We start from the raw sequence: 11,188 nt of genomic DNA, 5'->3' as shown, positions 1-11,188 counted from the left end.
ATCACCAATTAACCTTAGCATGTTTATGGACCGTGGGAAGAACCTGGAGAAAGCCCATACGTGTACAGAGAGAACATGAAGACTCCATGCAGAAAGATCCCAGGCCCAGGCCGGGATGCGAACCAGGGATCTTCTAGCTGTGAGGCGACACGGCTTACCGCTGTGTAGTCCAAATGCAAGACAGTGACTGGAAAATGCCAAACTTTCAAGGTGAAATCATGCTCAGTGCCAGAGTAAGTACCCATAATTTTATTTCAGCAAAAATCAGAATACCTCAGTGTTCGTCAAGGTTCTTTAAGTACTCTTTCGTAAGAATGGCCCATTTCAACATAATATAAACTGACAGATGACAAAGTAAAGAAAAAGCAACATGTCCTTGTAAAGTGGTATGCCACTATATGCCACCATTGGGTCTAAAATCTCCCCCAAATGTTCAGTTGGCTTGAGATTTGGAGACTATCATATACCGGTATATATATATCATATTATTCACATCATTTTCAAACCGAAACATTCGTTGAGCAATTCTTACCTAAGGACAGAGGCATTATTATTCTGGAAGGGACCATCAGGATAGTTTCATCATAAAATAAATTTGATCACACAGAACCACTGAGTACTGATTTATAGTGACCCTTGTTGCAAGTTGACCCAAATAACATGGTCTCCACAGCATACCAGATCCACTAGATCCACTCAAGAGTCAGGTTTGTCCTTTGTGGGACTAATTTCAGTTACTTTATGTACTCTAGAAAGTTTGGTCTGGTTATATTATTTTTTATTATATATCAGTTTGCAAAGTAACTACTCACTATAGCTTTGAAACTAAATGTAATGGAGTAAAAATCTAATGTACCACAAATGTACATACTCAAGTAAAGTACCTTGAATTTATACTTAAGTAGACACCTTCAGAATTTACCTTCCACCGCTTTCTAACAACATAATGGGTCATCCAAAACATGAAAGAACCTGAATTGCTAGCAATCAGTCAGTAGTGCAGTCTTTGTTGGCAGTACTGGTTCTCAATCCGTGCTGAGGGGAGCACCTTCCCAGAGGCCTCAAGTTAAGACAGTTACCACCAAGATGCTGTTTTATCCATTAAGGGTAGGGATCTTAGAGCTTATGATCACACAAATGCAACAGTGTTAAATAAACCTGAGTCCTGTGGAAGCTGCTGGAGGTGTGTGAAGGAAGGTCAGTGGACGAACATCCAGAGGAAGCTGTTGTAGCAGATCTTCCCTGTGGCGTTGGCGTCAAAATAAGAACTGACGTGGAAGAACTCCTCTTCCAACAGATCCACACTGAACTGGTGCAGCACCTGCAGGGCGAAACAGCAAAAGTTGGAGCTTGTGTGCGTGTTGTGTGTTGTGGTGTATTGTGTGGGGATTTAGGAGACGTCATCCCTAACCAGGTTGCAAATTGTTTCTATCGATTGACTCAGGGAATGTCGTCCTCGGTAAATTGTACAGCAGGTAAATGGCAGGGACAATAAACCAGGAGTGTCAGTTGCTGCTCTCCTGGGCCAAAATGTCTGCGTGGTCTTGTTACAACCTTCAGCTTAATTGAACAATTAAAATTACTGATTGGCTGTCAAGTGAACAGGTGTGTGTATGTGTGACTTTCCAAGTCTGCACACTTGAGCTTCATGGATTTCCAGTCACTCCTCACTGCTCTCCTTCAGACATTTTGATAGAAGAGACACAAGTGGAGCTCAAATGGGCGCATCAATAATTCACGAAACGCTGGTCTATCCCGGAGCGCTTCACCGCAGACAGGTGGAGCTCTGCACAGTCCTGCACAGTGACACTTCCTGTGCGAGTGCGGTCAGATGTCAGGAAGTAGCGTCTGATGGATGTCCAGGATGAGCACACTGTCTCATAGATCCTCAGCATGACCTCCACATCGTCTGTACTGAGAATCCCCAGGCTTATCTGGACCATCACAGGATCCCAGCACAGCACAAAGTATCAGGTCCACACAGCAACACAGGAACAATGAGAGAGAAAACAACAAGTAGAGGTGAGAGCCCCCACGCTATCAGTAACATTTCACTTCTCCACAAGCTGAGACTCTGAACAAAGTCTTTTGTGTTCTGTGATCAGATAAAGAGGTTTTGTCTGTAAACTCATGTACAGACACACCATCAAATCAGATAACATGCAGGGGGTCTCTGCAGTTTTACACAGATGGTGGGTTCAGTTGAGACAATGCAGGTCTTTGTGATTCCAAAGTTGGTTTGGAAGGTTGCAGCTCGTGGGTTGCCAGATTAGGCCCTCACCCACACGCTCCGCTGAAGCTTGGGGCTCGACTTAGTTGCTCAGCAGGGGTCCTTTTAGAATGTGCCCACCCGTGTGTCATTGTTCAAAGCTTCGTATACACCTCCCTATGCCAAAAAAGCACTGCCACGCACCGAACTTGTCCAATTTGCCCGTCATGGGAGGTGATAGTCAAGAGCCTGAGGGTGGGAGGTCCCTGCTGAGTTTACATAATCTGGCAACCCGCTGTCGCCCATCACCACCCCCTCACATTCCAGAGCCATCCCTCCCCTCACTTCACTGTAACCTAATTTAAACTCGCAGCCAATAAAACTACACTACATCAGACCTTAAACAGAGGGAAGGAGGAGGACTACAGAGTTAATTTGAAAAGAGCTAATGTGCTGCTCAGCATGAGGATGTGGAGCTGAAAGTACATATCCTGTGTCCCAGTTTCACGTCAAACTTGAATTGTGATCATAGAAACAAAGTCAGGTGGGCAGAAAACAGTGACAGCCCCTACTTCACCTAACTTAACCAAATCCAAGCCCTGTGCAACATATTATGTACAAATAAATCCCTGTAATGTTAATCATTAGTTATTTCAGGACAGAGAAGGGTTTTTTTTTTTTATCAGGACTGAAAGAATAATCAATATAAGAAGGCTGCAGCACTATTCAGTTTACCTTCTGCTGACTTGTATGAAGGTTTACAGTGTCATTACATCTGCTGAGACAAGTACCTCTTTCTTTTTCCTTAACTATGTCTTTCCTCTCTTTTATACTTGTAGGAGGCAGCTAGGACACACCGGAGGCACCGTACTGACAGCAGCAGTAGTCAGGGTACAGTAGCCCAAATGTGCCAATAGTGAACGTGATAAAACTGCTGTTTTCTCTGGAGAATAAACAAGCGGGAAGACAACACCAGTGTGGTGGAGCTGAGGCAAATAAAGCTAAAGTTAGCTCAATTAGAGCAGAGTTTGCAGCTACCTGTGATGACTCTGTACACTCCAGATAGGAAACACAAAGACAGAGACATACTCTGTTTTACTAACCATTACAAGCCTAGATTGCATTCAAAAACATCTGCATTTAGTGTTCATGTTGGGTTAGCATTTGTAAAACATGAAAATGTCAATTTTATTATAGCCCCAAGCCCCTCTATGGTCCTCCACATGCAGCCTGTGTGACCATTTTGCTGCACATTGTGTGCATACACAAAACATGTACACTATTGTTCAAAAGTTTGGGGTCACCCAGACAATTTCATGTTTTCCATGAAAACTCACACTTTTATCCATGTGCTAACATAACTGCACAAGGGTTTTCTAACCATCAATGGGCCCTTCAACATCATTAGCTAAGACAATGTGTAGCATTAGAACACAGGAGTGATGGTTGCTGGAAATGTTCCTCTGTACCCCTATGGAGATATTCCATTAAAAATCAGCTGTTTCCAGCAAGAATAGTCATTTACCACATTAACAATGTCTACACTGGATTTCTGATTTGTTTAATGTTATTTGCGACTACACTACAAGGGCAGTAGTGTGTGTATGTGGAATACATAGATAGGACTTACTGGACATGGCAGCAGTGTAGACATGCACCACAATGCATCCACAAGAGAGTAAATCATACATGCAAGCACTGCCATAAAATGTTTCACCACTGCAGTAGCAGTGTAGATTCTCAGTCATCCAGGTCATGGTAATAGGAGTCCAGTAAAAAACAACTGGACTTTATCCAAATCTCACATGGTCAACTCTATATAAAGTATATTTAACCATTTTTCAATGGATGTAAAACCCATTCATTGTCTTACACAAGTTCATTAAAATGTCTTTTTTTACCGATGCGGTAGGAAGAGGGAGCCTTCGCCGCTCAAACGCCCTCTTGCTTTCTGCTGGTTTTAGGTTCAGCAGGAAGTGAAGAAGGAAGTTATGATATGAAACAAGGCCATTATTCATGATGTCCAGTTTCCCAGCCAGATGTTTGAACTGATCTTCTGTCATCTTAATATTAAGAGCCTGGAGGATCCCTGCAACACAGCCAATGTCATTAGCATGCACATTGACATGCAGCATTTAGACAGTATAGCTCAGTGTCATATATGATGCCTGTGGTTTGCCTCTTACCCAGGAAGGAGGCAGTGCTGATGTGTCCCTCTCGCTGAGGATCCAGCTCAGTGCACTTCCTCTGGATCTCCTTCGAGCAGCGCCACACCGCCCCACGCAGCCTCCTCTCCACGGTGCCCAGCAGGCTTCCTGTTTCCGGCCTCCCCACTGAGAGAGGATGCCTGGAGCTGCGCTGGGGGGCAGACTGGGAGAAGAAAGAGGAGAGGTGGGGCTTCACAATGCAGAAGACGTTAATAAAGTTGGTTGAGTGGGCGACCCACAAACAGGGGCTATAGTCTCCTACGTAGTGGCCATGGGCTCGATCCCATGGCTCTTGCAGTGAAGTTATAAATACAGTAGGTGCAGAATTTTGACTACGGCTGAAATATTTTCAAATCTTGCAGATGCATCTTTGCCTCTGGGAAATTTGTACCCACTCACATCTTTGCATTTTCCTTACAGGCATTCATACCAAATCTCTTCGCAGTCTGCACATGACCCAACACCTGTTTTTTTTTGGGGGGTGGGGGGGGGGGGGGGGGGGGGGGGGTTGATTGGTTGGTTGGATTTTTTGTGTTTTGTTCAGGGTTTTTTTTGTTTTGTTTTGGACTGAGCTTTTAATGCATGTTTTCACTGGTTACAGTGGGTACGGAAAGTATTCAGACCCCTTGAAATTTTTCACTCTGCAGCCATTTGCCAAAATGAAATAAGTTCATTTTATTTCTCATTAATGTACACTCAGCACCCCATCTTGACAGAAAAAAACAGAAATGTAGAAAGTTTTGCAAATTTATTAAAAAAGAAAAACTGAAATATCACATGGTCATAAGTATTCAGACCCTTTGCAGCAACATTCTTATTTAACTCACATGCTGTCCATTTCTTCTGATCCTCCTCGAGATGGTTCGGCTTCTTTATTGGAGTCCAGCTGTGTTTAATTAAATTGATTGGACTTGATTAGGAAAGGCACACACCTGTCTGTGTAAGACCTTACAGCTCACAGTGCATGTCAGAGCAAATGAGAATGATGAGGTCAAAGGAACTGTCCAAGGAGCTCAGAGACAGAATTGTGGCAAGGCACAGATCTGGCCAAGGTTACAAAAGAATTTCTGCAGCACTCAAGGTTCCTCAAAGCACAGTGGCCCATAGATATTCCATTAAAAATCAGCCGTTTCCAGCAAGAATCGTCATTTACCACATTAACAATGTCTACACTGGATTTATCATTTATGTAATGTTATATTCATTGAAAAGACTGATTTTCTTTCAAATATAAGGACATTTCTGAGTGACCCCAAACTTCTGAATGGTAGTGTAAAAATTAAAGTAAACCGACAAACTGAAACTGAGTAAATTGAAAAGTCAACAAATACAGTGAAAAATGACTCACTGAATGAGAATAAGAGTGAAAGACTATGATCGTGTCACTGCATGATATAAAATATATAAATATATTTATGGAGCACAGAATAAGAATGTTTAAATGAAATGATGGGATATCACACTCAGGACTGAGGCATGAATCCACTTCTCATAGTCACAAACTGAGCTTCTTCACAAAGCTGCTGTCATGCAAAATGACAAAATACCAGCATTGACTTTTAAAATGAAAAAAAAAAACTGACATTACTGTTATTTACTTTAAAACATTTGTTTTAGAGTGAGTCAGGTTTGCCAGATACCACAGGAGTGTGGTGTCATGTGTACCTTAGTGCGGAGCAGAAGAACAGCGTCAGCGTCTGAGCATCCACGCTGTGTTTCTGTGGGCTCAGCTGAAGGTTCAGTGTCATGGGTCCTGCTCGGTGCACCAAACCGCTTCAGAAACTCTCGGTACTGCAGCTTCCTCTGCTCGTTCACAGGCATTTGACTCCACACACACTCAAACTAAAAAGAAAACAGAAACACACACACTGTGGGGACTAATATTCACAGTGAGTAACACACAGCACGCAAATTGGCTTTCCAGATGACTAACTTTCTCACGCAGTCTATAATTATCAACAAAGATAAATTAGATTGCGATTAGAATAATTAAAGAAAACATAGTCTAAAAACAACAGAGCTGGCAAATGTACCAAAATTGAGATTTCTCCTCTCATTTGGAAGCATGGATTGATGCCAGGCTGTGTTGTTTCAGCTTGGAAGCACAGGGATAGTTGTTGGAGAGTTTCTCTTAAACAACTCCTCTCTGAATTCTCCCAGTTATAATGCACTACAATGTGAGCTGTCATAAACACTTTTTTCTGCCTTTACCTGGTCGTTTGTGAGTCTCAGGTGGTGGCGATCACAAAGCTGTCTGAAGTGGTCTTTAGACACTGTGACGCTCTTGGAGGGATCCAAGTCCACCAGCTCTCTGCTGATTTCATACAAGTGACCTGAGACCAGTGTGAGGATCTGCTGCAGGAGCTCAGTGACACCAGCAGCTTTGGTCTGGGTGGGAGATCTGCCGCTAGTCCTTTGCTGCCTACTGCCACGCTGAGCTCTCTCTAATAGCTGCAGCATTAAGAAAAGAAGGAGGACATGTGTCTGAAAGGCCGGGTTGGGAAATTTCAGGCTTACATACTTCTTTTGAAAGGTGAGCAGAGAAGATCAATGCCACTTCATGTTGAGTATTGAAGTCAAGACAGTATTTTAGCTTAGCATAAAAACACTGGAGACAGGACTAAGTCTGCATCCGAAATCACTGTTTGCTTGTTACTACTCACATGGAGGAATGTTAGGAATAAACTGAGATTACAGACACTTATTATCACCTTTTTAACATCATCGTGGAGTTTTTTTGTAATCTGTACAATTGTGGGATAGAAGGAATAAAGTAGCGTAATCAAATTTTGGTGAATGATTAGTTAAGAACTGATGTTTGGGGTCACTTAGAAATGTCCATATTTTTGAAAGCGTACGTCTTGCATAAGTTCCCAGAGATGCTGAGCACTTGTCAGCCCTTCGCACAGGTTCTAGATCTAGATCTCAATTGGGTTTAGGTCAGGTGACTGTGGAGGCAGGGTCATCTGACCTAAGCAGCACTCCATCACTCGTCTTCTTGGTCAAATAGCCCTTACACAGCCTGGAGGTGTGTTATAAACTGGATATGATGTCATGTCGCTGCAGGATGCTGTGGTAGCCATGCTGGTTCAGTGTGTCGTCAGTTTGGAATAAATCCCAAACAGTGTCACCAGCAAAGCACCCCCACACCATCCCACCTCCTCCTCCATGCTTCATGGTGGCAACCATGTATGTATCCATTCACCTTTTCTGGTCTCACAAAGACAGGGCTGGTGGAACCTAATATCTCAAATTTGTACTCATCAACCAAAGCACAGATATCCACTGGTCTAATGTCCATTCCTGGTGTTTCTTGGTCCAAACTAATCTCTTCTGTTTGTTGCTTTTCCTTAGTAGTGGTTTCTTAGCAGCTCTTTGACCATAAAGTCCTGATTGGTCAGTCTCCTCTGAACCCTTGGTGTTGATGTGTCTGCTACTTGAACTCTGTGTGGCATTTATCTGGACCCTAATTTGAGCTGCTCTTAACTTTCCATTTCTGAGGCTGGAGACTCGGACGAACTTCTCCTCAGCAGCAGAGGAGACTCTTGGTCTTCCTGTCCTGGGGCAGTCCTCATGTGAGCCAATTTGGTCATAGAGCTTGATGGTTTTTGTGACTGCACTTGGAGATACATTCAAAGTTTTTGCAATTTTCAGGACTAAAATTCCACAAATAAACCTTGCGGCACACCTGTGAAGTAAAAACCGTTTCAAGTGACTACCTCATGAAGCTCATCCAGAGAAGGCAAAGGGTTTGCAAAGCAGTAATCAAAGGGTGGCATTTTTGTAAAACATCTTTAGAGTTATTTCACAGTTTTTTGTTTGTCTAATAATTCCATGTATCTTTCTTCATAGTTTTGATGTCTTCACTATTTATCTACAAAGTAGTAAGTAGTAAAAATGAAGAAAAAACATTAAATGAGAAGGTGTGTCCAGACTTTTGACTGGTAGTGTATAACGTATGCATTGAGCCAGGCTAGCTGGTTCCTTCTGCTTCCAGTCTTTATGCTAAGCTCACCTACAAACATCCCACACATGCTTCATGAGAAACTAAGACATCAGTTTAAATTCTCAAAATGTCAAACTATTCCTTTAGTATCTTGTCTCACCAGCAGGCTCTGCAGCTGAAACTTGTTGAGGAAGTCCTTCCAGTTAACTGTGCAGTTCTCAGCGTCCAGCTGCAGTGTGGTCAACATGTATCTGTATTGTATGTCAGACAGGCGAGCACTAAAGTTCTGCAGCACCTGACGAAAGTCCAGAGCTCTAACCATCCCTATCCTGCTCTGGTCGAAGGCTGAGAATGCCTGGAAGAGTGACAGGATTGTGAGTTGAAAGAGAAGCAGATGACAGAGAAATGAAGCATGTTGCTGGGAGGCTTCACCTTATATAAATGATGTGCTGAGGCAGAGACTAGTTCTCGCATCCTGACCAGAGCCATGTGTGGACTGAGGCTGTCCAAAGACTCAACATCAGGGGAGGCAGGAGGACGCTCATACTTCTCTGCTTCATAGCTCAATGCAGACAGGAAGTCCAGGTAAGAAAACCTCCTGCAGTTATAATCCATGGAAACCTTGAGCCTGAAGGGTAGAGGATGAATATTATGTCATATTTATGGATAAAACTCTTAAAACCATTGAAGAGCTTGAAAGTAATTAAAATGAAAAGATTGCACAAGACCCAGTCCAAGTTTTGAGACCTCATACGATGTTTGATACATTTTAAAAATATCATATATAGTGAATCTTTGCAACTTTGCATCAAGATTCCTTCTTTACAGCTGCAGCTCTCTTTGTACAGTGTTTCTCCCACACAGTTAGTTCTATTTTTTGTCTCTTGCTCCTTATTGTGTTCTCCTGGTGTTTTGGTTCAAGTTCAAAACATTGTAAATAACAATCTGAAAACTCGTGCAAATATGCTGGGCAACATATCTAGCATTCAAAAATATGTTTTCAAAAGGACAGTCTTCATTTTAAACCATTGTGCATGTACATTTGCACCAACGTTGCTGTCTTATTTCAGAGACCTTCCCACACAGCTGTGATCTGTGAGTCATGTGACTTCTAGCAGCCTTTGGAACCATCTCTAGTCCTAAATTCAGGAACAGGTCTAAAAAACAGACTTTTCCTGTAAGGAGGCCCAGACAAATTAAAATTACTACAACTACAACTGGTTAATGTAAACGTACAAACTGCTCCAGCAATCACTGACAGGACAAACAGGATGCACAGTTCTCTGTGGTGAGCGTCTGTGCTAACATAATAATGTAACTTTGTAAATACATTAGTTAATTAAATTAAGTAGTTATCAACTAAATTCGTGTTTATTCTGTTGATTTAGGCTGTCAAATGTAACCGTAATAAAAATTTTGCTTTAGTGCCTCATTTTTTATTCGCCGTCTGTCTGACAGCTCATCTACTCACCAAACTTGCCCAACAAACAACTCTTAATAATGCAACTTTATGTGACACTACCTTGTCAAAGACTGAAATGTTTGTAAAACACAGTGGAAATATGAGGCAAACACTAGAAAACAACTAAAACCCCTTCTATTGCTGAAGAAATCAAAGGTTAGTCACCATGTTATATTAAGAGTATCCATAGATCCCTCATAGAAAGCATTCCTGTCTATAAAGTTGTGTAGTGGTTCAAATACCAGATTGATTAGCATGAGGCAAAACTCTCAGAACAGTCAAACTGGGCAGTAAAACTTCAGACTGTTGTTATCTCTTCACCATGATGAAGCTGCTGCATGAATGACAGATTAAATCTTCAAGGATTCATGAATCATTACTCTCAGTTCCTGTCCTCAGGGAGACACTAAACAGTCGTCTTTGATGACATATTAAAACATTATTATTTAAGAACAGAATTTATCCCATCTGCCATTCATCAGATCAATCAATCACTGTACCTGACACTTTTCTGATTAAAAGGCTGTTTTTAGGTTTTGCAGCTGTTTAGATTTGATTCAAGACCTTTTAGGTTGTTATTAATGTATATCATAAGAATCTCCAGGTTAGTGGACCAGAACTTTTTCCACCCAGTGGTCCCACTGTTGCTGTGTTGAGAGTGTTGTCAAGCATTGAACAAATGCCCAAAATCAGCCAGCCCAGTACTACTATGACCTAAACTGATGCATGTGGTACAGAAAGTTTTCAGAACAGGTTCAATAACATTAGTGTCACTGACTCATTATAGGACTGTTGTTTTCTCTCTGAGTGAGAAATGTGATTGGTAAAGATTAAAATGTTTGTTTCTTGAAACTTGGAGGTTTTCAGATCTCACTCTGATCTGCTGATGGGAACAAAGAACATGTTTTGTAGGGAACGTGGCTGCAATAGGAACACTGCAACAGGTTAGCTGTAGTTACTCCGTGTTCATACTGGCCATGGAGGAATTACACAGCCGATGTACCAAAATGGCTACAACACAAGTAGACCTGCGGGTGATTGGTGCAAACATACCCAAAACTGCAGTCACATTAATCTCACTCATTATCACCCCAGTAGTGAATATGATCGTGTCTGATGTATGCTCGTGCTTTTGTTTAGTTTTTTTTTATCTAGCTTAGTCTTTTTAAATTATATTCATTTTTACCTTACACTTATTCTTATGTTTTTATAGTATTACCCTCATTTCTGCACTGTGAATAGATGTGGGAAACTTCATTTAGTTTAACTGTGTACAACGTACATTGCTGAATGACAATAAAGCTGAAGTTGAATTTGAAGTTGAAGTTTTCACAGCACACAATGCGAGATATCTACATTTTTCT

General features: G+C 41.8%; 1 protein-coding gene across 4 annotated transcripts in view; it reads right to left on the bottom strand.

The window, feature by feature from the left end:
• Positions 1 to 229: 229 nt before the first annotated feature.
• Positions 230 to 11,188, bottom strand: part of LOC110966563 (EF-hand calcium-binding domain-containing protein 6) — a 34,527-nt gene continuing 23,568 nt past the window's right edge. For 2 of the 4 annotated variants that reach the window (XM_051953917.1, XM_051953916.1), the window contains 7 exons: positions 8,795 to 8,990; positions 8,523 to 8,717; positions 6,628 to 6,867; positions 6,082 to 6,258; positions 5,244 to 5,302; positions 4,396 to 4,579; positions 230 to 1,321 (listed from right to left, as the gene is read on the bottom strand). In XM_051953917.1, coding sequence (XP_051809877.1) covers positions 1,199 to 1,321; positions 4,396 to 4,579; positions 5,244 to 5,302; positions 6,082 to 6,258; positions 6,628 to 6,867; positions 8,523 to 8,717; positions 8,795 to 8,990 — 1,174 coding nt within the window. In that variant the 3' untranslated portion in view covers positions 230 to 1,198. Of the gene's footprint in view, positions 1,322 to 3,490; positions 4,299 to 4,395; positions 4,580 to 5,243; positions 5,303 to 6,081; positions 6,259 to 6,627; positions 6,868 to 8,522; positions 8,718 to 8,794; positions 8,991 to 11,188 lie in introns of those variants that run through there. The other 2 variants (XR_007944447.1, XM_051953918.1) reach the window with 2 other exon arrangements.

This window comes from Acanthochromis polyacanthus, chromosome 1 (assembly GCF_021347895.1).
Source record: "Acanthochromis polyacanthus isolate Apoly-LR-REF ecotype Palm Island chromosome 1, KAUST_Apoly_ChrSc, whole genome shotgun sequence".
Classification (NCBI taxonomy): Eukaryota; Metazoa; Chordata; class Actinopteri; family Pomacentridae; genus Acanthochromis; species Acanthochromis polyacanthus.
This window is presented reverse-complemented; position numbering and strand designations above follow the sequence as displayed.